The 27213-nt window shown below is 40.3% G+C and overlaps 1 protein-coding gene across 1 annotated transcript in view; it reads right to left on the bottom strand.

The window, feature by feature from the left end:
* The window catches only part of map3k5 (mitogen-activated protein kinase kinase kinase 5), a 62957-nt gene that overhangs the window by 19898 nt on the left and 15846 nt on the right, over positions 1-27213 (bottom strand). The window contains exons 2-13 of the mRNA XM_083934056.1: positions 25363-25502; positions 22663-22686; positions 16526-16719; positions 13485-13653; positions 11776-11882; positions 7041-7211; positions 5131-5243; positions 3749-3908; positions 2429-2582; positions 2200-2307; positions 1265-1317; positions 307-402 (exon numbers count right to left, since the gene is read on the bottom strand). Of these exons, the coding sequence (XP_083790182.1) occupies positions 307-402; positions 1265-1317; positions 2200-2307; positions 2429-2582; positions 3749-3908; positions 5131-5243; positions 7041-7211; positions 11776-11882; positions 13485-13653; positions 16526-16719; positions 22663-22686; positions 25363-25502 (1489 nt within the window). The remainder of the gene's footprint in view (positions 1-306; positions 403-1264; positions 1318-2199; positions 2308-2428; positions 2583-3748; positions 3909-5130; positions 5244-7040; positions 7212-11775; positions 11883-13484; positions 13654-16525; positions 16720-22662; positions 22687-25362; positions 25503-27213) is intronic.

Below are 27213 nucleotides of genomic sequence, written 5' to 3'. Positions count from 1 at the left end.
TGTGGGAGCAGATACGCTCAACACAGAGTTTTGCTCATCAGTGTTGCTTTAATCACATTCACATTTTAAGCTTGCTGTGTAGGTGACCCTCTGCTAACATAGCATTAAGCTAGCTATCTATTGAATGTCATTGTCGCAGAAGTTAAACCCACAGGCAGCGATTAGAAGCACTGGAATGAAGTGCTCCCTTAACAGCTTTAAATCCTGTTAAACATTTAGATTTATAATAGTAAAACTTTTAATAGACTGTTTGAAACACAACCTTGATGATCTTAATGATGTAAAACACAGTGAGACAGAACAGACCTTTTACAGTGCATCTCCGTACAGAAATAGATCTGGAAGTCCTCTGCATTGTGAAGGACGTAGAGGAAGGCACTGCGCTCGTCAAACTTGGAGATGCTGAGGACACAAGGATCACAGTTAGTTTGACGATGATCCACAAGAGCAGATATGACTCGAAGAGTGAATGTAGCCTTTCACTGGACTTATGACATCAGCCATCAAATCTAATCTCAAATAAAAGACTGATTGTCACTGCACATGGATGGCCACTCTCTACAGTAAGTTTGCAGTATTATGAGTATGCAAGTTTTTTTCCTGCATCTGGAACAAACAGTTACATGTTTTTTTAAAGTGTCAGATTAAATGACGCTGAGTTTCTGCAAGAAAAGATGGAGATCTTGGAATTCAAGACTTAAAAGGAAACTTTTATCCGCTAGGATGAGCGCTTGTCCAGTTCTTCACTGGTGTGCCAAGACCGAAGCTGCCAAGCCAGACAACGAAGCGCCTGTATGTGTGGCCGCATTGCTACTCGCAGAGCTGCTATTGTGTCCTGCTGACTGTCTGCAGGCTGAGTGGGCAGAGAATCGTTTCCTAGCAACATGTGAGCACAGCCCTCTGCCGATCTGACACTGAATTCCTTTGAGGAACATGGAAGAGGAGACGCAGAGAAATACATCATGAAAGCTGTCCAAGGCAGACTGTCTGGAGCTGTGAGAGGTGAACTGATAGCGTCTAAAATCTGCGCAGTTTACATTTAATAAAATCCTTTTTGTGATGCTTTTGTGCACGTTTAGATATTTCTGCGCATACAACATGTGAGGCCCTAATGTGAGACCTAGTGAAGCAGAACAATTTTCTTGCAACCCACCATCTGATGATAAATGTAAACCAATCACCCTCTGGAGACACCCCCTGTGAGGGCCGTCACATCACTCAGCTGTAATAAGAGAGTGTGTCATTAAAGACAGCGGACACTGACCTGACACCTCGCACTGACGTGGCACTGAAGTTCCACTCGTGGATCCCTTTGTGCTGCAGGATAGATTGAAAAAAACAACAACATCTTTACAGCTTCTGGGAGAGAACAAATCAGTCTATACACTTACTGACTGTAGCAGATTGCTTTCAGTATATAGTAGGAGCATTCTACGCTGATTGAACTTAGTAATAAAAAAATATATTAGTGTTTTTTAGTGAAGCTGATGTAGCAGGTTTACTGGGAACACTTACTCGTGAGCAGCCACTTACATGCTGTGTGTATATAAGCAATAATGTCCTTCAATATGAGAAAATAATAAGGCAGCCGCAAAGATCTTCTTGACAGGAAAGTCCAAACAAATCATCTAACCAAAGATAACAAATCAGGGGTACCTGACAGTCATCATCCATCTGTTAACTTCTGTTGGCAAACGTGATGAGTCATTGATTAAGCTCTTACATAATTTAAAGCATCGTTATTGTTGCTATGGTTACTTACAATATGATACAGAGCACGTTTGAGGTTTGATTTTTTTTGACCTGCCAGCCAATCAGAGACAAGCATTTTGGCTATGTTATAATGATTTACTGATTGATAGCCTTTAGACCATATTACCTCTTTATTTAATAACAATTTGACTTAAGACTTAACATTTATATTTACATGTGACATTTACCTCTCTTATATAAGTTTATAAATCTCCCCAAAATTTGTGGAATATGTTTCTCCAAGACCAACAGTGTAATATTGTTTCTGACTGCGTATGAAATCATGCAATTAACCACATCTGTGCAGGTACTTTAAATAAATAAAGGTGAGGGTGGATGGTTTACTAATTGCTCCATCTTTTTTAATGTTTCCTCTGATTCTCAGGAAAGGGAAAAAAAAGCAGAATTTGGGGGAGTTGTTGGATGATAAATGATAAGTTATCCCACCTTATCGTCAGGAGCAACATGCCAGATAGACACCGTGTTGTCGTCCACGTCTTTGTTTATGGACAAATATGAAGGCTGGTACACTTTTGTGGGCTCTAATATCAGCACCTGGAGAATAGATAAATGTATTATTTCCTTTATTTAATCAATGAAAGTTTGCTGAGCATGCATGATCTTTCCCTTTTGTTTCTAAAGTAAATCTCATCCCCACACGTCTGGAGTCACTTACAGGAAATCGGACAGAGGAGACGTCTTTCTTGGTGGCCTCAACCAGAAAGTCCATCCAGAAGTCCACCAGCTCCTGCTTGGGGGCCGGCTGCTCCGCGCCCGGCTTCTTAAACTGTTGGTAGATCAGAATGGTCTCCACAAGCGAGCGCAGATACCTGAGTCCAACCAGTAAGAATAAAAGATAAAAACATTAGGAGTGTTTCCTTTTGTGCCCTGAAAAAGATTACAATACAAATCTTTATTTAACCAAATGTAACCAAAATGTCAGAGCCAACAAAAAGCCGACTGGCAGATAATTTTCATGTGTATTATATTGTTTTGAACCCCTAAGCATAGCTCAAGAAGGATCACAGAAACAAACAATAACATGTGATTGTGTTTTCATGCTGGGGCTCATTTTTCTTTGTGACATTAATGGGAACATAAAGACTTTTCACAGAACACACCCATCTAAAGAACAGCAGGGTCTTAAAAGGAAACAGTTTACTGTAGTCCTAAACATGTTGTACATCTGATATAGTCTCATAAAAATGGATATAAAGTCTGAATTATGTTTGGGTTTATGTGCATATGGCATGGATTTGTTATTTTCATATGCTCGTTATATGAAAATGTTCATCGTTAAAGGAGAATTTTAGGCCTCATTCTTCTTATTGTTTTTGCCATCAATATATGCCAATACCTCCACACTTACATGTAGTTTGTTTAAAGTTGTTTCCTGTTGAGGAAAAGGATTTCTTTCCACAGAGCAACTTATTTGCATTCAGACCCATTTTTAAAGTTGTCACAAAATGTCACAACACCAGGCTGATATTCATTCATTCATTCATTCTTCTTCAACCGCTTATCCCGGGGTCGGGGTCGCTGGTGTGCTGGAGCCGATCCCAGCTGACATCGGGCGTGAGGCGGGGTACACCCTGGACAGGACGCCAGTCTATCACAGGACACATAGAGACGTACAGAGACAGACAACCATTCACACCTACGGGCAATTTAGAGTCATCAATGAAGCGAACACCTGCACGTTTTTGGATCGTGGGAGGAAACATGCAAACTCCACACAGACAGTGTGGCTACAGTGCTAACCACTACACCACCATGTAGCCCTCCATGTAAAAGCAGAGGCGCAGTTCGGATGAACAAAGTCAGGTCCTTGTGATATTTTCTGTTCTCTTGAAGACCACAGATGGCCACTGTGGTTTCAAGGGAAAGCACAGCTACACTTTAAATCTTGATGACACCGGCGCAGTTGGTGATTGATGCAGTCTGAAGTCATGTTTTTCTGGATGCTAATCTGAGAGTGGCTCATCCGTGTTCTCACCAGATGGGGGCTTTGAGTTTGAAGAGTTTCTCAGAGGCCTGGATGACCCTGGTGTTGTCGCAGGCCAGGATGCTGGCGCCCAGGAAGAAGCCCACATCCCAGTAGCTCTGCAGCTTGTCCAGGCTGCCTTTTTTCCCCAACAGGCTGCTCAGCTTCACTCCTGGAAAACAAGAAAAAGTAATAAGATGATTCAATAAGATTTTTGTTGTTGCATTTCCCCTGAGGCCATCGTAAACTGAAACTTTAACATAGCTGAGAAGCAGCATGAAAGGGCTCAAAACATGTTCATACCTGGATATGCTACAACTTGCAGAACAAAGGTTTGATTTGTCATTGTATCCTGCAAGAATTTAAAGGTAATTGTGATAATTTTGTTTTTGGCTCCTGCTGCTTACGTGTCATGCTGCAGTAACCAAACATTTGGAGAGGCAGGTGGGAGTCACAGGGATAAGTATAGGGGGAAAGCAGGGTCTTGAGGGACAGAGGGTGGGGCTAATTTTGGGAGCTGCCGGCTGATTCCCAGGACTGCATGCTTGTTTTCCCACATTCCTGAGCTCCTCTGAGCCTCAGACTTCAGCGCAGAAGCAGAAGATTGGGAACAACCGCTTAACAGAAGGAAATGTTACGATACATAATGCGATTTTTCTTTTCTCTGTATCAAATGACTATGTGTAATGTGACAGGGTTCGCTTGTAGTGATGAATACATAGAGCGTTATCACCAAACTCTGCAGTTCCCCTCAGTTCTGTGGAGCTTCATAGCTTCATTTGGATCATTGTTTTCTCTCACGGCTCTCAAAGCACTGTTTTCAACTGCAGCAGACAGATGTTTTTAGAGAAAAAGCTAGAGAACATAGCAGAGTCTTTAGCTTCTTAAGAGTCGGACATTTCTCTCTTGAGTTGATGAAGTGTGGAAGAGTGAATATTGGACTTACATTCATCAGGTGGACAGAAACTCAACTACAAATGTATGCTTATGTTGATTTGTGTCTGCTGCATGAGTAAACAGGAACCTGTTTGCTAAAACACACGGCAGCAGGCAGTTGTTTTTAGAGGGGCTGACCGGGGGGTGACTGCAACGTCACGTTATAATGACGTCTTTCACATTTCTGCCATTAATGAATAAATAAAATAAAATAAAAAATATTAGTGAGCGCAGGCCCACATAGCCAGATGCAGATCTCCACAGAGCTAGAGAATGGTCTGGCTGCACGAGTTAACATTATGGTATACAGGAAAAAGACGCTCTAGCTTGTTTGTATTCCTCTAAACCAATAGATAGATAGCAGAGACAGCAGAAGGGGTGGAGAATGCACCAAGACATGAGATTGGGCATAAGGGCGACTGTTGCAGAGCAAAGACAGATATGTGGCGTCCACTCACCCACTTTGCGAAGCTCGAAAGATGTGTCAAACTGGTGTCCGGCTGCCAGGAGTAGAACAGCATAGTTGATCCCAGAGTGTAGTGTTGGCTCTGACTCAAACCCCTTTTTAAACCTGAGAGGAAAAGCAAACAAATGTCTTCAATAAGCACTTTTCCTCCAAGAGATGCGTCATTCCACATTCCCTAGCATATCTGAGATAACAGACAGCTTCACGGGGTCTTCCCGGCTTCCTGAGACACTTCAAGTTGTAAAAAACAATTACAGCCATATTGCGTTGGGACCACAGAACGGCAAACCGTGACAGTGAGCTCTCTCACAAAACAAGATATTTTCATTTATTTAATGAGCAATCTGTTGTGCTGAGGGAAGGGGTGTGAATGTTATTAGGGGCCTCTGACTGCCAAGCTGTGACGGGAAACTGAAAATAACAGACAGATGGGAGGTCCATAACGCAGGCAGCATATTTAGTCGATAAAGATATCAGATCTTAAGAGCAATTTTCAAATTAATGCAATCAGCAGCCTTATGTTATTATCATTGCTCTGATAACTTCTGTAACCTACTACTACTGCCATGTTTCCAGAAACATCAATGAGGATCTTTTACACTGGCAGACCTATTAGAGCCTATCATTGAGATGAATGCTCATAATAAAGAAATTATAGGAACAGTATGTACTGAACCCCTTATTAAAAACACTAGGAAGAAACAATTATCTTTATCTTAGCTTTCTCATGACATTTGGAAAGAAACTTTAATTAGAATTCATTTTTCTTTAGATTGAAACTCAATCGTGTAATTTAAGATGCATAGACTACATGAAAATTAAAAATGAATTAAAATTAGCCAAATAGCTGTTCTCTCACATATGTTCTGATCTGTGTCCAAGTTAACAATTTCGGGGCAATGCATGCTGGGACATTTTATGACATGACATATTACCATGTGAGTGGTTCCTTAATGAAGGAACAACAAATCATACTCGTTGAGATGAAATATAAAGTCTTTATCCTCACTGTGTTTTTCAAAATCACACATACACATAATAGACTCTGTAACTAGAAAGCAGGTTCATTTTGTTGAAGTGAAAATTTGGATGTGTGCTTTTTTGGTTCCCTTGAAAAAATGTGAGACAATATGGCAGACCTTTAAATTACTACCTTCTACAACTTGTGTCTAAACTCTGTCTACCATAATCACACTGTAATTATCATTATCTGTAGCACACAATAGCTACATTCATCTGTGTGTATTGCTATGTTTTGATTTGATATTGGAGTTCAAATAAATAAATATATTAGGTTATGGAACAAAACTACACTGGTTTTTGCTGTCTCTTCCTTTACCTGATAATATTCCTCTGAGCTAAACTATGAGGAACTGCACTGGCATTAATATTGAGGAGAGGGGCATTAGCAAAAAATAACATCTACTGGTAGAAGAGGCATCCGCTTTTTGTAAAAAAGGGATGAAGGCTATTAAAAGAGGGTAAACTTATCATATCACAGCCTGTACTGCTGAAAGAAGAGAGACCTTTTAACTGTACTACTTTAATAATTGCTTTCTTTGTCATTTTAACTCTTAAATCGTCTTTTCTCCTGTCATTTTAAGTGTTGTGTGCATGTTGTTGTCCTGCTTTTGCACATTTGCTTTAAAGTGTAACAAGTTGTACGACCTTTTGAATGTCTCTGCTGTAATTAGCTGTCATTTGCAGACTTGTGGCCCGCCTGTCTCCTTGAATCAGATTTATTGTAGGCACCATTCACGGTAATCTCCCTCGCTCCGTGGTGCCACTGTCCAGTGAGTCAACTTAAAGGCATCTATCATGCATTTTGCCCTTGGAAACATTTCTTCTCACAATATTTATATGTGCCTCGGTGTCTGGTGGAGCCACCTGACATTCTCTCACCAGTGTGTGCTGCTGTCTCGGCTCGGCGTGTCAGTGAAGTGAGACTCCAGGAACATGTCCTTATAGATCCGTCCCACCAGGCAGTAGATGTCCGAGGCTACCTGTTCCTCGCCCTCCACAAGGGGTAGCATTATGTCCAGAGCCTTCTGTCTGTCGCCCGGCAGGTTCCTCCTACAACCATAAACACACAGCATGCAAGGTCAGGAAGGTGGTAAATTACAGTCACACTTTTTTTGAGTAGTAATGAAGCAAAAATGAATCTGCTTTAAGAAAATATCTGTCCAGGTATGTGTCAGGAGAATGTACGGTATTTGTGACTATTACCAAGTGTTAAGACATCACAACACAAATTTTCTATCTTAATACTACAGTTTATTAAGCATGTGGATACTCAGCCTGTTGAAATTGTTGCATGCCCCGGAGGAAGCCTATCACGTTGCATTATGGGAAGTGAAGGATTGGGGTTTAGGAGATTGGCCCAAACTTGGGGTAACTTTTGCTGCATATATTTGGGACATTCCTCCTTTTATAATGTAAATCTTGCAAGTCCCTCAAACTTATCAAAGTTTATTGCTAAATTGTGGATTAATCTCAATTCTTTAAAAAGGTGACATTTGCTGCATTTACCTCCTAAAAATAAAATAATTGACTTCTTCTCAAAGAAAACAAATGACATTTTGAAGGATAAACAGATCAAACAGATAAACATTCTTCATGCCTTTTCATTTCTCTCTATTTTGTGATAATCACACATAAACTATAAGAGTTTCCACAAATCACGAAGGGAGTAACGGGCAGCATGCCGTCTCCCATTTAACAACAATGGGAGCTATAAAACAACAGTTAAACCAATACTACTCCCAATAACTTAATTGAGGTTGTAATGTTCAGTTTTGAGAGGTGTTGATTCAACTTTATGGTCATTTTGGAGGCTGTTTCTTGTAGTTTTGGTGCTGTTGTGACTCATATTGTGTTAGACTGAGTTCATGAGGGTACTATCAATGACCTCTCACCCCAAACAGAACACAGACACTTTAACTGGTCATATTGTGATAAAATAAAAATGCACAAACAAGCACAAACCATGGCACAAACCAGAAAATATCATCCACTGGTTTGTTATTTTAAGTTAAACTTATATTGATTGAGATAAAGGTTCAACATCATGCACATTTTAGGATCTCGTTTATCCATCCATGGGGAGTCACCATTATCAACTAAAAAACAACATAACTAAACCAGGAGGTCATTAAAATTGGCCAAAACAGGTGTTTTAATAAGCCTCGTCTCTGGTTCTGTTCAGTTCAGTTTAGTTCATTAAACATTAGAACAGTTATTTTTGCATTTTCCATCAAAACTGATCAAACACCAAAAGTGTTTGATGGAAACGTGGCTATAGTGATCTTCGTTTTTTCATTTGTTTGCACATCTTGAAACTTCTTCCTGCAGCGTACCAAAGGGCTTATCTAACTCAATAAGTAATTTAAAAAAAATCTTATTTAGTGCTATTTAAATCACAGGTGATCTCTGTAACTGATGTGCAAAAGCACCAGGAGCAATGAGATGAAGTCAAGAATCAAACAAGAGCCACTTGAGCTGCATAATGTGCCCTCATTAATGGCCACTATATATCAATAATTTACTGCCATGATGTATTAATCAGTTAGGATAAAGAGACCATTACTTAAGATACGTATCACATTTGCACATATTTGGCTTCATACATTTTTTTCACCATAACTTAAAGAGTATTAATGTCAACTAAGGCCCCTTATATCTTCAGGAAAAATCCTCATTATTATGTTAATTGATGCAGCAAAGTGCTTCAGAGCCTCTATTCCATGGAGGTAATTTTCATTCTTGAGGGATGAAATTTCGATGAGGCTTTGTTCTTGAGATAATGAACTTGTCAAAAACGCAGACTTCAGAGAATAAATGAGTGGTGTTTGCTAAGTTAAGTCTCACACTGGCCCAATGTGTGATGCAAACACAACGTGGCTCCTCTCCAGAGCGGCGTGAAGGTTAAATAAAACATATGAGCTGACAACTATTACCATGGAGACTGTCCAGAGGGAAGAGCACTTGGGGAGACAAAACCTGCTCTCTCCCAATGTATCTCTCTATTTCTCTCTTTCTTCTCTACAGAGTGCTCATTGGTATTTGGATGGAGGAGATTCTTCTCTCTCTCCTGTCAGCCTCCCAGCAACTGGTCAACGCTCACATGCCTCACACTGCCCTGCTGCAGACGAGAGGCTAAAGCCAATTATTCTGCACACACTTCAACCTGGCAGATTAATTTAGAAGCAGAGCACCTACTTCAGACCCATCAACAAGCGTTTGTTAAGGCCGAATCTTGATAATCTCCCAGGGCTCGGCACCTCGCTGCTGGGTCAGAGCTCAGTGAAAAAGATTTGAGGTTATGATTTCCTTTTGAAGTGGAAAATTCATTCAGGTTCAAACTCAGAACAGAGTGATTTTTCTACTTCATCACTCTATAATGCAGCCTCTTACAAACATACATTCAACGTTTGACAGGAGCAGCTTTTCTGAAGGCAGTGTACAATTTTGTATTCAAGCTTCAATATAGCTATTACACCAGTAAAATGTCAAAGAAATGAAAGGCCTTCTTTTTCGCATGATGGAAAAGACAGCTACTATAATGGAACACTAAGCTGTCCACTATAGGTCAACATGGGAAAAATGTCTGAGATAATGCCATTACTCTTTACTATAGCAACATAGGTTATTATTACATCTAAGTGGGTCAGAGGCAGAGAAAAGCTTCAGGGAGACAATCATTTTACAATGCATTACTAATATTAATGAGGTCAGAGCAAAATTTCTGGGGAATCAATTGAGAAATGGCCAAAATAACCAAATGGGAATGTCTATTTCTGTCTGATTTAATGAATTAAATAACTGACACTCACCATTTCAATGAAAAAATCAAATGTTGGCAAGAATAATTGGTTAAATCCAGACAACTAGTGTCAATTGTAATCATAAAAATAATAAACATTTATCAAACAATCAAATTCCATTGTATTTATTAGGAATTAATTAATTTGCTGTAGCTGAAGCAGCAGGGAATCTTCCAAGTATCAGGTCGACAAAATTATAATAAAAACTAAAAAACCCAACTGTAATTCATTCTCCAAATCTTCTTATACCTCATGCACAAAAGCGACAAAAACCACACCACATAACGATCACATGTAACAGTCATAGTGACTATCCTACGACTGTTGAATAGATAAGATGACTGCACACAGCTGTTTGTCTCCACTCACTGCATCCTGTTTTAAACTAAACCTAGAGTCATTAACACTTATCTGTCTCACAAAATGTTTCAGGGCGTCTGCCTTGAGCTTGTGAAAAAAAACGATATCACATCCTGGACAAACACACACACGGACATCTTGGCACCCTGCAGAAACATTTTCCAATTGCTGCCAAATTAAAGAACAGCACGCTTTATTGCTGTTGGAGGCAGTCGCACCACGAAAACCGCAGGACGTTTACAAGCAGCTGCTGAGAAACAGGCAGTCAACACCTCTCTGTGTTGTACATGTGTCTTTATGTGTTTCATGAGCACTGTAGCTGCTAATAATATCACTGCTGACTTCAATAACATTTTAAGATTTAATTGTTTGAGAAACTTCTCCCTCCACTGCTGCTTTTTACAACCCTCTCAACAACCAGCTGATACTTGTAGAGCACATTTTAACACTGGAGGAACTTCAAAGAGCGTTACAAATACATCACTTTAATTCAAGACATGTAGTTAGAAAACACTTTAAAAGACTTAAAAAATATAAAACCAGAGAGATAAATACAAATTTGGTAAAGATCTTGGTTGGATAACAATGAGTGCTTCAATCAAAGGTAGTAAAAGTTTTTATAGGTTTAAAGGTAGTACTGGATGAAGTCTTATATCTTCTGGACATCATGCAAAGTTGTCGTTAAACTTTCAGAATGAGTTGTTGGGAAGTATTGTTTCTGTGGTTACCTGCTGTTTAATATATCATTCATACTAATTTAGATCAGTTGACAGATATTAATTTTCACCTCTAGGCTAACCAGTAAGTATTTTCGAGGCTGACATAAATCAATATAACACCCTGTTATATTCTAGGTTGCTTTATTGGCTCAGGAAGTAGAGCAGGTCGTCCTTGTATCACAAGCTTGGAGGTTCAATCACCAGCTCCTCCTGGTCGCTTGTCTAATTGTGCTTTTTTGCCCGATGGGCAGGCATGGCAGCTCTGCAACCACTGGTGTGTGAGTAAATGAGAAGCAAATGGTACAGCGCTTTATCTGGTAAGGTAGAAAGGCGCTTTTTAAATTCAGTCCATTTACCATTCAAATTAAAGTAATTTCAAGTCAATCAAACGTAATTTACCCCTGCAAGGGCAATCGTAAACAACAGCTCACCACCCCAATGATTCATAAGCCAAAGCAATCAAAGGCTGTAAGATTAAAAACTAAATGTGAAACTCTGATAATAAATGTATTATTAAATACATATGAATGAAATATCCAAATATATCTACAAAGTAGTTATGCCATACAAAAGCATTAAAATGACTGAAGAACTGAGAAGTCAGACAGCACAGATAGAGACATCCTACAGATTCACCTACTAAGACGTGTTCATGTACATTTCCTTAGAATTTGCTGTTGAAAAGTGTCTTTGTATCGCTGTGTGTGTGCACGTTGCTGGTGCTCGCCATCTTACCGATTAAGTGCAAAGGCGTAGTGGAACTTCACATGTGGATGAGCCACGGGGTCAAAGGTCGGGAGCTTCTCCAGAGTCTCCACCAGCTTCACGATGGACTCATAATCCTAGACGATAAGTAAGTAAAGAACACACTGATGATGAGCGCCTGTTGCACTTCTTCCACTGGTCATTGCTAAGCATCGTAGGACAGTTGTCTCTGCACCAACGTCCTCAAAATAAACAATCCAACTCATCAAGGTAGTGAGCTGCTCTAAGTCCAGAAGGAGAGTTTCTGATGTCTTTTTATTCATTCTGTCTGAGACTCAACGGTCTGCTTGACACCAAAAGCACTTCAATAATTGAGTGGCCCCTTCATCACATTTTTGTTGCTGCTACATAGTAACTATAACCAAGCATGTTGAATAATTCAGCTCGTCCTCAATGCTTGTTGTCCTAATGAATGATTTATGAGGCTGCATGGCGCCTGCCTATGGTTAGTGGGGGGATCTGGACGGTGAGTGCTATCGGAGACTAAAGAGCGAAAAGAGCGGCAGATTTAAGATGAGCAGACCAAAAGCTTTGCCTAGAGCTCTCCACAGGCGGTCTGCGATGGCCGTTTGAGGAAGCGCACTCGCTGAGGCAGTGACCTCTCTCCGACTTGTACAGTAGGTTTGTACATGGGCTTCCTCTGCCAAGGTCAGGGATATTAGCAGCACGCACAGATCATCTCTTAGTTGGCAATTTGTTTGAACTAAAAAAGGGCATGGGTGGTTAGTTGCATGTCTGATATACATAGATAGATATTCATAGTTTATCCTGGAAACTTTTTGGGATGTCTGGCTGAAGGTAGAGAGTCACATTCTCATTGGTGCAAAATCAGGGTCATGACAAGGTTTGAACCTGGAGGATAGAGGTGCATTCTGATTGGTTAAGTGATGTTTTATACGGTCTAAAAAAGGGATATCTCCTATTTTTGATGTATTTATAAATTAGATGATACTAGGCAAAAAATATGCAAAATGTTGTAAAATGTCAAAAGCATCTGTGTGAATATCTATGTACCTCTGTCTAATTTTTTTTTTTAGAGATGTCACTCGCTCGGTTGTTTATTTTGTGTATATTTTGAATATTATGTATGACATTTCATTGTTCAATAAAAAAATAAAGAGATATTACTTTGGAAACTGTGATGGGCATTTTTTTTATTGCTTTTACATTTTAGAAGTCAAACGATTAACAGATTAATCAAGAAAATAATTACCATATTTATCAATAATGAAAATAATTTTGAGTTGCAGCGTGTCGCTTTAAGAATATTATTATTTACCTGAGAGACTGTGCCCTAATTTATTAAAATTCCCTTCCGTAATAACTAATTAAAATACATAATGTATCTGTGCGTTTTCCTCTCTTCTATTTGTGCAACCTTATCTCCAGGTGTCCATGCTGCTGTCAAACTCAGTCTCTATGAAGCAAAGCATTTAATAACGAGGACAACTAAGGGATTGTTTTACAGTTGTATCGGTGTTAATTGATATAAATTGTTCTGTGCACATGTTAAAATGAATTAAAATCCACTTCCAATGTGCCCATTATCTTCAGTAAACCAGCAGGAAGCAACTACCACTTATTATCTAGGTTGTGTGATTATTCTAAGGCAGAATACTTCATTTGACACATGACAACAATAGGCTGATGTTAAGAGCAGCTTCACAGAGCAGGTGTACCTGGATGTCCCTGTATGTCAGCAGCAGGTTGATGACGATGTCGACCGAAAGGCACTCCACGTTGTCCAGCCGCTGTTGGATGCGGCTCAGCTCGGCAGCCAGCTCCATGCCAGTGTACAGCTCCCGAGCCTTACGGATCTCATTCAGAATCGTCTCGCGGAAATACTGGCTGTGAGAGAAGAAAAGGTGAATGAATGAAGCAATACATCTCAAAACCGCCCCAGTTTCCGGTTATTGAAAGTTAGTCCAATATGTAATTATAAGCCTTTCTGAACATCATGATAATCAAATTGTTTTAGGTACTTTTGTGTCTCCTTGAGGGGCAATTCTGACATGATTGGAGTAATTCATTTCCCTTTTTTACATCATTTCAGATCATTCTCTAGTGAGGCGAACTGTTTCATGTTTTTAAATGAGTTCTTCAGAGGAAATATTTAATTATGATGTTTGAATATTGCCACTTCCAGTAAAGTCATTTCAAAAGAAAGCAGAAAATTAAGACAATGAACTGAAAGCACCCTTATTTAAAAACACAACATTGAACTCTCTCATCCCCTTTGCTCTATGTCTTTAATAACAATTTTACTGCTTATTTTATATACTTAAAGCGTGTCAATTTTATTTAAGAACTTTGAAAAGTGCCATATATATATATATATATATATATATATATATATATATATATATATATATATATATACACACCTATATATATATATATATACTGTATATATATATATATATATATATATATATATATATATATATATATATATATAGTATTAGTATCAGTATTAGTCTGATGTATTATTATTTTTATGCATAAAAACCTTTCACGACCAACTAAGACTGGATATTTATCTTCCAATCAATACTACTGCCCAAAATCTTTTTTTTTTTTTTTTTTTTTTTACCAATTCTTTCATCATAGTTTCTCATTTGAATCATATTTTGCCATGTTTAGACTATATTTTAGAGAGAGTTATTGCACTTATGTTGGCTGATTCCCTTCATAACATTGGAACATTTTGGCTTCTTTTTTCATTGTGAAAAAAAGAGATTATATTTGTACTATTATAAAAAGACCCCTGTACTGATGATCACCTCCCTACTCTCTCTGTATATCCTTGTGGGGAGTGATGAGGTTGAACCTAAATACCCAATAATGACATGCTCTATTCAAGTAATAGTACAATTGAATTAGCTTGAAATTGAATCTCCATTGTATTGGAACAAGGTGACATTTAAAAGCCCAGTGTCAGCCCAATACATGGCATCAGCAAACAGTAACCATAAATAAAGGTTGCATATGACTCAGTGCCATAAAGCAGACTATACTTTGCATTAGAAATATCTACTGTATTATAAATAGTAGTCATGCTCCTTCACACAATGTACAGAATGCACACAACTCAGATACCAGTGATGGCTGAGCTGAAAACTCTCCGCTGTGCTGACAAGTTATAAACCTCGTACGAGTGCACGTTTTTATTTTGTGCCTCTAAAACCTGAGTCAATATTGCTCGAGCTGAGTAAGAACTAACTGGCTGCTTCATTCCCTGTTGGCAGCAAAGCCTAAAACATTACTCCAGCAACTAATGATTTAAAAAAAAAAAAAAACTTAGTTAAACCACCACGCAAGCCAAAGTTGAGGGGTGTACTACATACAAATAATTACAGCAAATAACACTAGGAAGAGTGGGATAATGAGAGCAAAAGGACCTGCTCAGTTATGGTGAGATGAAGTCACACTGCTGCTAAAACTTGAATCCCTCTGAGCAAAATTTTACTTACTTGAACAAATCACACAATTACGGCTTACAGTAAAACAACCATTGTTTTTGACTTATATGGAAACATTTTGGGCATTTCACAGGTACAGTACAATGATGTTTCAGGACAGAGGAACTTATCAGAAATAGCTTCACAGCGAATAGATTCTTTTGCTTCCTCATCCTCAAACCCATTGTTTCGTCTCATTAGCATTTTCATGATTGTGGTAAAAAAAACCTCTAGCAGCATGTAAAGGCAGAACAGCAGTACTAATGTTACATATTTGGTCAAAAGTGAGTAAAGCGACATATCTGAGTTTGGTATATTTCTTACCACACACTAAGAAATTATTACGACGTAGGAAATGTAAAATTTCCTTACAAACAGTAAAATTGTGAGAGAAAAAACTAACCAGCTACCTTGAGCAGGGAAGATGTAGCCTGTAGCTTGCTGGCTAGCTTAGCCTTAGCTAGTAAAATTCAGTGTTATTCCACATCGTTAAATGAGACAGTAGCTTAATTCATGGTGGAAAAAACCCTTGCACTCCGAACAATGGTTGCTAGCATAAAGTTAGCTTAGCACAGTAGCAGTACCTATCGCTAAGTCCTTCTTAGCTAGAGGAATTTATGTGATTTGTTTCGATTAAACTACTTTTAAATTACACATTTCTGTGTATTCTGTAATTGTATATTCATTTATTTGCTTATTTTAATATAAGGTTACTGTAAATATTAATTTTTGCAAATTTTTGCAAGAGATACATAGACTTGTTCTTTTTCACTTTCCCCTGAAGATTATGGCAGCTCAGTATTTGCAAACATGCAGAACAATAAGGCATTACAACCTTTTAAATCTTATTCAAGTTATCTTAAAATTCATTCATTCATCTTCATCCGGGGTCGCGGGGGGCTGGAGCCGATCCCAGCTGACATTGGGCGTGAAGCGGGGTACACCCTGGACAGGACGCCAGTCTATCGCGGAGTTATCTTAAAATCTTCTATTTGTTTCTCCTTATTTTCACTGCCTTTGTAGAGCAGACCTCAAAAACAGGAGGTTTACAGCGTTTAGCATCCCTGTTCATGATGATGAATAGCAACACGTTTGTAGGGGGGTGGTAATAAGACTATGGTTGATAAAACATATATTGAAGTTATAATGAATGAGAATCATAAAAAATTAAGTTCAGTTTGCAATAAAATATGAAAAATACACATAAATGTCTCGTCTTTGTTCCAGTCCACACGTTGTCAGCCTTTCATGAAACTTACTGGGAGTTTCCCTGTGACACTTTGAGCAGTTGGATGAAGCGGTCGAGCAGCGGCATGCAGATGGGCCCCAGCAGCATCTCAAAGCTGGGCTGCATCAGCTCCGTCAGGCCCTTCATCAGGCTGCTCTCACAGCAGTACACCTTGTTGTGGGGCGTCACCATGTACGGGATAAAGGTGTAGTTGGCTGAGCACGTCTGTTGATACAAAACACACAGTTTGGGAAAATATCAGTATAATTTAAGCATCAGAAGACTTTTTTGGGTAGAACGTTGTGGTATTGGTGTGAAGGAGGCAGCAGCAATTTTTAGCCAAAAAAACCCAAACTTAAACACACATAATAATTAGATTAAATGTGACCCCAAAAAGGATGCAACTACATTCAGTAGCTTTTATGAAATCTTTTTTTGAATTTTCACCACTTTTCAAAAGGTATTCATTTAACTATGCTGACACTATGACAACATTTTAGTTGACAGTCTCACCAAGAGGTCATTAATCTCTTCTAGGCTTTTTAAGTATGTCACCAGAAATAAGCAGTTGTGGGTAGGGGCTACTGTGAACTTCCATTTTTGAACACTTTGTGAACTCCTTGAGCTAGTACTGTAAACTGTTGTGTCAGCTAATGTTTCCAAGGTCAATAATGAACGTCGTTCTCCTCTGCCTCCTCTGTGACACTTGCCAAGTTGTTTGAGTGAGGCGTGCTTGGTGTGTTTTGGTTTAGTCTGTTTGCTCAGTTCCCTCCTATCTCTTTCTCCCTCTCACTGCTCACTTGGCCGTGATCTGCATTCAGCACACCTGTCTGCCAAGTAAGCCATCTCCTCTTTCTGACTAAAACCCTGCTGCAACAGCAGTTGCTGCAGGATTATTTGTTTATGTGTCACACATCCAGCTCCTTCCAGTTTAGCCTTGTTTGTCGTTTGCCTGCAATGTCCACTAGAACTTATAAAGGCTTTCTTCTCTCCAGGAAAACCTACCTGCCGGCCTTGCCTGTTTACATAGCCCGCCAGCCAGCACTCATTCCCGGATTCCCTCTGCTAAGCCTTCTGGATCCCTGTTCCCTCATCTCAGCCAATATCAGCCTCCATTTCATCTTTTTGGTTAATAAAAAGCCTTGTTTTTCCAACTACCTGCTCGTCCAGAGTCTGCATATGGGTTCAGCTCACAATCCGTGATAATCAACTTTCACTCAACTTTTAAGACTGGGTGATTTTATCCGCTGAGAAGACTGTGTGATTACAATCAAAGTTTCCAGAATAGTTTCTAAATTGACCTTGTGGGGAGATGTTTTGCTAACTAATGTTTTTCTTGACCTTAAAAACAGTACTTTAAACATTACTTGAACCATCCATCATTCTACAACAGCACTGGCTGTACTGAATACACTCACGCTGATCCAAAGCCCTTAGGCTTGACACATTTAAATAAATTATAAGTACAAATGTTGACAGCAAATGAGGGCAGTTTGCAGCTACAATAGGTCCATATATATCATATGTATGCTCTTGGTCTATATCTTTGTTCTCCTGTTTCCTGTAAACATGTGAATTTACAAGTTAGTATGTGAAAAAATGTCTAAAACATGTCTCTTTATGCAGTTATTTAGAAGCAGCTGAATTGTGGTTGGTTGTAGTTTGGCTGATACTAAGCTATCCTGTGTGTTAAGAACCAAATGTATAATAAGCAGTTAAAGCATATCCTTAGAGTAAAAGGTGTGCACAAGCCCCCATTAAAAGATGACCTTAAATACACTTTACAACAGATTTTATAGACAATGTATAATAAAACGTCACATAGGGAGGAAGCAGATTGCCCGGAGGAAGTCTGAGCGGTTTCCCCTGTTTGAGACAGTTTCAGGCAATGACATGAGGCTTTAGCTCTGATCTGTCCATTCAGACAGACAATAGTGTTTGTGTTGAGTTGTCTTCACTGAACCCGCTAAACAAGCAACATCCAGGAGGAAAGATCTGCATCGGGTCTGACAGTTCAATTAGGAGTTGCTTTCTTGCAACCACAAACACTTAAAGCCGTGCACTTACAAACTCCCGTTGCTAATGCAGCGTGGTGCTCTTCATAATGGAGCAGAAACAATAATCTTGCAGTTTACCTGGTGCAAAGCTCTACCCTATTATTTGCCCCAGCCATAGAATGCAGGAGTAGGTTCATGTCTGTTTCAGTTTTAGCTGCAGTTGTCACACTGTTCTTCTTTATTTACTTAGCTCTAATTCATGACATCTGTGTTTTGTCTGGAGGTAGATTTTTCTGTATTCTGGGTTTATATTTGTTTCAACTTCACATTATTCTCCAGCAGAGGCCAGGGATGCTTCTGTTACGGTGGCCTGCCACAGCTGAATAAACGAGGAAACACGTGCATGTGGTGTCTGCAGACAGTGCAAGAGAGAAAGAGAGTGGCAGGAAATCAACTATTGACATCCTCAAGAAACAGCTGAGGTCTTTTCAAGGAGAGCTATTCCCAGAATGTCAAATGTGTGAAACACAACATGGGAGCGTCTGAAGGCGGTTAGGCTGCTACCCAGCTGCATCCTGACGGCTTTAATACTCTGTCATGGTTATAGCTTTTCAATGCAGCCTCTTGAAAAGCTGCTGCTACTCTCGCTGCCAAAAGAAAAAAAAGGAAGTGAAAGGAAGGTGCGGCGTCCACAGATAACTACTTCCTCCTGTGCAACAGCGGTTCATGACATCACCGGTTGCTGCAGCAGCGGTGCATGCCTTTCATAAATAAGCTCTCTGACCCCTGTTTCTGTTAGGTGTTACCAGACAGGTTGCGAAATCCTGACGTTATATTTAGCTCCTCTTTGTGTGTGTGATTCGTGCTGTCATGGGGATCACATGACGGGTTTGTTTTCACAGGCGGATGCATATTTCAGAGTGGCTGCAGGTCATCAGAAGCTAACCTCGGCTAGTCCGCTCACAGGTAACAAGTTTCCCAGCTGCCAGTGAAACACATGTGACAGTACACTGGCTCGTGGGGAATCTGAGGATGGTGATTGAGAGTGAGTCAGTAGTTCAGCTAGTGACTCATCTGGTTTGCCGATGGTCCATCTGTCCATTTGCAGCTACGAGAGGATTTGGAGCTGTGTGCCTACTCACTCACCTTCACGGACACACACAAAGAGCTGACCACAACGTGATATTTGCACTTAATTTTTATGACTTTGTTCCAACAGTCATTAACTTACTGAGGAAGTAGTCATGCCTAATAAATACCACCCGTAGTCTCCTCCACTTTGCAACTGTGAGCTGCAGATTCGAGTAGAGTGAATTTACATCAACAAAGTGTGCTTGTAATTACAGTAATGAGATATATAGGCCAACGGAGGCTAAACACCTGGATAGCCGCTATCATTCTGGGTAGTTAAATGCACTTAAATACAATAGCCACAACATTATTTTGTAACAGCAGTGGAAATGTATTCACACCTGTTCACTGTGTTTTAAAAAATGCATACTAATGATAGAAATAAAATGCATTTGCATCAACAAAGAGGGCAACCGTGCAACTGTCTGTTTGATCCTCCAAACTAGCGATTGTCCACTTACAGTTTAGCAACCATAACTAGGCACAGCAGGCCTGTCATGCTTTGGGATTTCTCCACGTTTTGAAGTGGAGCTCTGCTTTCTCAATCATGTCAAGCTGAAAGTGAAGCGTCTGTGTTTCGAGCCACGGTGACTTGACCAATCAGCATCCTGTTATTAGCTACTGGCAGTTGGGTCTTCTGTCTATCTGACGTTCCTCCCTGTTAAAAGGAATAATCTCGTCGCCACTGTAGCGGTTACTGTTGCTGTTTACTTGTGGGGGAATTGCTGGGTGTCTGCAAATCACAGTGTGGTCAACACCTGTCCTGAGATAACTTCTGTTATAATGTGATCCTCATTCGCTCTCCTCATTGAATGTTTACCAGCATGCAACCAAAGCATGCTTAAACATGATAGGTAATTACTACACGGACTACAAACAGAAACCAGATCTACTCAAAACTTGTCCCATTGCCTACAGACATTCTTATGGAGAACCTGTTTATAGAGATTAGGGTTAGCATGACTGGCATTGTTGATCGTTTCCTGTGCCTGCCCTTGCTTAGGGTGTCTATATATAGTCTATATTGCACACAGAAAGAAAGGGGGTTCTAATTTTAAGACTTAATTGTAAATTCGAGTGTAAGGTCACAGGCTACAGCCGGCTCAAGTGTCACGTTTTGCCTTGTGTCTTGACTTGACTGGGTTGTGGCTTGCAGGAGGCAGATGTCACCACAGAGGTTTGGTGAAAGCTTTTTGTTGTGTTTGTATAGATATTATTCAACTTAATGTTCAAAATGCATTTTGAACTGGTTTATTGGTTTCATGGGTAATGGATGAAATTGGAAATAAAAGCTGACAAAAATGTTGCTGTTCATGGCACATGCAAAGAAAACAGCTACAATACTTTCAAAGGGAAAGAAAATGTAAAAAAAAACACAGCTGATATTGCTCTTTAAGTGAACTTTCACCAGAATAGAGGGCAAGCTAAGGGCATACTCACACTGTCCTCCCGGACCGCGTCACGGACTTTAGGGTACTTGTCCCCCCTCCCTCTCCCCCCCGCGCCCCAGCCCCGTTTGTACTCACACTGCCAGGGCCGGCCAATGCTTCTTGCTGTCCATACGCCATCACGCCGTAACACGTCACATGCGTTGATCGCATGTGTGTGGCTTTGTTTACAAATCTTTCCATAGACCTCAGAGTTTTTGTGCGTCTTGTCGACTGTTTTTGAATATTTTCATCCGACCAAATCTGCAGTAAACACTCCACCTCCGCACCACACCAACGTGAACCTTTCACCACCATTGTTGTTGTTGTTAAATGTCCGCGCATGGTCCATCCTTCTATTTACATGTCCGAACAGGCGGACATAACGATACTGCCATAGGGCTCGTGCTCGTGCTCGTACACGTGCGCACGCTCGTGCTCGTACATGTGCAAACGGCTCCGCTAAAGCCCACCTCTTTCAAGCGGGCCGTGGACGGTCCGCTGGCCGCAGTTGAGCGCGGAGCGGGTCCACTCACACTGCTTAAAGGTACTAGGCTTTAGCTGAAAAACCGGTTTTGGCCGCGGCCAAAAGGACAGTGTGAGTAGGCTCTAAGAGCACATGTTCCAATGTAATGGCCAGTGAAGTGCCTTAACAGGAGCAAGAGAGGGAACAAAGACACATAAGTGCACATAGGGGAGATCAGTGAGCTCACACTCTCACACCGTGAGTGATAATCAGCTCTCCTCACACGGTGCAAGTTAGTACCAGAGATCAGTACGTTTCATGCAGCACAGTGCTACCTCCTTCCACTCTGAAAAGCCACTTAGGGGAGCTAAGCCTTTCATGTCAGTCCTGAACATGGACTCCCAGACAAAACTCGTCTGCTGCTTCATTCTTAATCTTTGTTCTAGAGCTGAATTAGTCAATTGTTCAATTAATAACAGAAAATGAATCAACAAAAATTCAAAAGGGTGATTCCAGCTTCTTAAATGACAGGATCTGCTGCTTTTCTCTGTTATATAATTAATTATTTTGAGATCTATCTATGTTGTACTCTGCACATACTAAGAGCCACAAAATAGTAAAACATTGCACATTTTTACACTTTAAAATGTACATGTTAATGGCCAATGTGTTTTGGTGGGTGAATCTAAATCAAATGTAGTTTTTTTTAAAGGAACTACATTACGTGAGTTAGTAAAGAACAGGATTTCCTCAGCTTTATGCAACCCCTCATTTGAATGCTGCAGTTTTTGCAAGTCAAATTATCAAAATGCTCAAGCCTTTTCATGCAGATCAAACCCATGCAGCCACTGTGACTCATGAAGCAGCTGTCATCTGAGAAAAAAAGCATCTTAAAATGGAAGGGAATACATATATACATTTATATTCTTGTGAGACATTTGTCAAAGCAAAAAGTGGCCTTCAAAAGTGAAAACCTTCATAAAACCCCAAGGAGAGAAACATAAGGTGTTAGACACTGTGTGCACCCTGCACAATGTAAAAAAACATATTCTTTGCACCTCAAAAGATGTGTGATATGTGAGCAGTGGGTGAGTAATGTGTGAAAGGCAAAGGCGAGGTGGAAAAAAATATTGCTTTTTGTACTTACAGTGTTCTTCTGGCAAATTATCTCCTGAAAGAACAAGAAGAGAAAAGTACATGAGAGATTACACAAGAACATTTCTCTTCAATTTTGTTTTGGACACTGAATAAAACAAAATACATATGATTCCCACTAAAATGCCTACATCATACTTGAGACAATAACATTACATTAGGATTTTGTGTGATACCTGATGAATGTTTCTGGTTCTAAATTCTGACACTATAATGCACGTTATGTAGAAGCAGATGGTGTAATTCATAAACAGGAGAAGAAAGGGTTTATTTCAACCCAAACCACTTTCTTATCCTAAACGTTATCATGTATTTTGTTGCCTAAAAGAGATTTCTGGCCGAAAATCTGGAAGGTTAGATGAAATATCTGATAATAAGATGACATAAGCCTTTATAAACTCTATGGGGGGGGGGGGGGGGGGGGGTCTACTTAACATTGTAGAGATTGCCAGCATCAACGTCACCTACTGTATTTGCACCACGCACATTTAAGAACAGATACAGAAATGATTTAGTTGCGTGTCCTCTCATCACACATTAGATAAAGCGATCAATAAGCCGAGCTACTAAAGAGGAAAATTAGTCATTTCACCTCACCGACATCACATGGCACAACGCTTTGCTATCAGCATCAGTATCACATTAATTAAGAATATTTTCCTCATGTTGGCTGTGTTTCTGAATACATCTAAAGGAAAAGCACAATAATCTCAAACTTGAAGTGATTGTTTTTTCTTGTAGATGAAGGAAATGTTTCACTTACAGCCTTTATTTAGTGAACAAACTAAACTTGCTTGTACAAAAAAAAAAAAAAAAAACTCCTGACGTTTAAACAGCACCCTTTGAAACAAGGAAACCATCACAGAGAAGTGGTCTTTTAAGACAGGGTGAGGAGCAGCTCGCTGACCGCCCAGCCAGGCGGGCGGGCACCACAGCAGACCGCAGGAAGGGAAAGGTCCTATTAAGTACGAGCATGCATAAGAGCAGGCCATCTGAAGCAATTTTAAAAACATAAAAGCAGAAATAATAGAGCTGAGACTGTGCATTAGGTTTAAAATGCCATGTTTGTCTTGACGTCTGTGTTTTAATCTGCACTTAAAGGCTGTATAGTGCCATATGTTAACTGCACAGTGAGGTGGCTGACTGAGGATCTCTGTTGCTATAATAGTCCTCTCACCACACAAAATACCTAGAATAAAGGCTTCAGTGTTCCTCTGCTCCACGTTGCCTGCAGCAGGAGTTTTTAAATGTGCTCAGCTCGGGGCCTCAGACAGTGTGAACTACAGCATGCATCGTCTGCTACACAGGAGCCATAAAACTCACGCTGTCGTCACATGCTGACTCAAACAAAACTTGACTGGGTGAGATTTTTAAGTCACAGTTAAAATAACAATCTGACATTTTAAAATGTGTTTCTCTCCCTTACAGACTATTTCTTCTGTTCGTCTCCTTGGTTTATTGTGTCATCTTTTATGAAGTAAGCGGAGGAGGTCTTTGTTACAGGAGGAGGCCGCCCACCTCCACTACAAAAACCCTGATAACATGAGTAGTCATAGCCACGAGAGCATGGTACCCTAAATTTGTTATTGCAAAAATATAACATGTTTACAAGCTGCAACGCTGGTTTTGCTTTCACCTTGTTATTCTGTGTCGTCATAGTGACATGTGCTCCTGGAGACACCTAGTGTTGCAGGAACTTCTACAGAGGAAGTCACAAAACATTTCAGGCGTGTAGTTTAGGTCAAAATGAAGGTCGAGGCCGAAGATGGGTGTGGTCTGAGCAAAGGCGCCAGAAGTAGGGGGGGTAGAAAGTAGGTAAGAGGCCATTTTCCAGCTAACACCATCCTTGAGATTATAAAGTATCACCCAAGATACATATGTTCAATAACAAGAAGGATCCAGACTGGAGTTTTGAGTCTCAGGTCGAGCTGTAACTTCTCAAAACTCCCCCCAGGCTGGAATTTTCCAGTTCTTTTTTGAATTTTCAGGTGAGCAGTAATGCTTTGTGCTATAATCGACAACCTACTGTTGTACATCATTTGAACATCGACATTTGACTATAATTGTCTCACTGATTTTTCGCTGCTATTTGAAAATCCCCTCACTGACGACAGCTGCCAAGAACAGTCTCGAGACTCCCGCCTCTGAGGAGAATTGTTATACAATCTCTATTTAATACGGTCTATGACAGGTTTTGTGAAGTGCTGAACATTTGAGAAGGCACATCAGAGATATTGTCACAAGTGTCACAGTCAGGTTTTTACGGAAGCTATGTGGGTATATATAGGGTAAAGCCTGATTTTTTTTGGGGGGGGCTCAATCATAGCTCGAATCCAGAGGATTACCACATAAAAAAGTAAAAAAACAGAAAAACATAATTGTCTTTTACCATAAACGTTATACTATTTTTACCCTGAGACCTAATTTTTGCTTATTCAGGAATAAAGGAGGCCATTGCCGACTTCCAAATGGTTTCATAAATGCATTTCCTTCCATCAAATTATTGATTTGTTTATTTATGTACCGCTGCGACCAAATCACATTTTCGTCAATCCCCTGTTTCCCCTTGCCTCCTCCTAAATATAGCCTTTAATCACCACCTTAGTGAACCACAGTGAGTGTTTCCTTCATGTGTTAAAGTGATGAGGACAGGATTGTCCGGGTTTCAGTTCATGTTGACGGCTTACTGTACCTGCAAAGACTGGAGGGAGTCGGAGTTAGTGTCGCAGTACAGGATGATGTTGTTAGCCATGCTGAAGCTCTCTCTGACTCCCAGGTGGTAGAAGAGCGAGGGCTGGCGGAAGGCGTCAGTCATCTCCACTACAGCGATATCTGATGGTCAGAGACAGGTACAGGTGTTATTTTATACATCAGCCTCTCAGTTAACACTTTTATTTGAAGTGTTCCAGTTCATCTAAATGGTGTCGGATGGGGTTGAGTTCAGCGCTTTGTGCAGGAAAGTCTTTCAATCAAACAGAGTATAACATTTCTTTATGAAATGTGGCTTTGTTCACGGAGGCATTGTCATGATGAAACAGGAAAGGGCCGGACCCAAACTGCTGCCACGGAGTTGGAAGCATGCCTAAAATATTGTTGCAGCATTTAGATTTTCTTTAACTGGAAATAAGAGACATGACAAAAAACCCAGCGTCATATAGTATATTTTGGCCTCATTAGTCTTTAGTCTCTCATTACCGACAGCTCGCTAAAAGCTCTTCCATAAAACTCAGGGTCACAAAATGTAAGTGTAGCACTGCTTTAATGCTCCTCCTGCACAACCAGTGTAAAGCTGAAACGATCATATCATATCAGAGAGACATCGCCAACACTGGATATCTGGCTTCGACTGGTCCTTATTGTTCTGGGAGAGAGAGATGCAGCTCTGACATCAAAGGTTAATGTGCTGATGAAAAGCCACTTTGTGTGTGTGTGTGTGTGTGTGTGTGTGTGTGTGTGTGTGTGTGTGTGTGTGTGTGTGTGTGTGTGTGTGTGTGTGTGTGTGTGTGTGTGTGTGTCAGTATTTCATCCCTTCCGGTTGTGACAGGTGGTGTTTTTTGCAGCAGCTTTTACTGCTGTCAGGTAAAGATCCTGGTGTCAGAAAAACAAGTGGAGCTAATTTAGAGGGTCACTCTTGAAAAACAGATTGGATGAAAGGTGGTTTGACCCCATCTTTTCAACTCTATCTATGAACACAAACACACTCAATACCACACTGACTCAAGCATGTGATCTGGATCAATAGGTCAACAGGGGTAAATATCGCCAGGTGTCATTCAAACCAGCAGGGACGACAGTTTCTTGTGAAGGGGTGGAGAGTTCCCAGCCTTGAACCAAGTGCTTGTACTGGCATAACAGACTTCTGCATTACCAAAGAGCTCATTCATACAGTAGGTGTGCTGTTGAACTGGGCCTGTATCCCCAAACATCCTCCTAAATAACACTAAAAGTTCCAGCTAAGAGTGTACAAATACCACAAAGAGATGTACAAATACCAAATGACCCTGCCAACAACATCAAATCCCTTCATTCTTGCATTTAAATATCCAACATATAAACACACTCATAAAGGAGAATAAGCGTGACAGTGTTATTGAGGCCCACACATGAGGTGGGGGTGGTACACGCTGTCCCTGAGGGCGCCCCGAGACACTGATAACAACAAAAACACATCGGCCTGGTGGCTGCGCTCCAGTAATGACAGAAGAGCTCAGAGAGTCAGAGAGATAACACCACACCCTGGTTTCTCATCTGTTTCCCAACTACCCACCTCCCTGTGTCAACAAACCCATTACATGAAGCTTAAGAGCAGACAGTCTCGGAGCCAGCCGACTGAATCTTTTCCCCCTTATTGAGCTTTCCAAGCTTGAGCCCGTTACAGCTGGGGGAAAGCACTAAAAGCACTTGTTGAAGCGAGCTAGTCAGATGACAGTCTGCTCTTTTCTTAACAATTCTTGTTATTGTCTTTATCTGCATTTGACAGAAAGAACAAACAGTGAAACAATACATCAAGAGAGTAATAAGGAAGTAGCCTGGCATCAAGTCT

The sequence above is a fragment of the Echiichthys vipera genome, assembly GCF_963691815.1.
Source record: "Echiichthys vipera genome assembly, chromosome: 19".
Classification (NCBI taxonomy): Eukaryota; Metazoa; Chordata; class Actinopteri; order Perciformes; family Trachinidae; genus Echiichthys; species Echiichthys vipera.
The sequence above is the reverse complement of the archived record's forward strand: the minus strand, read 5'-3'. Positions and strand labels throughout refer to the sequence as shown.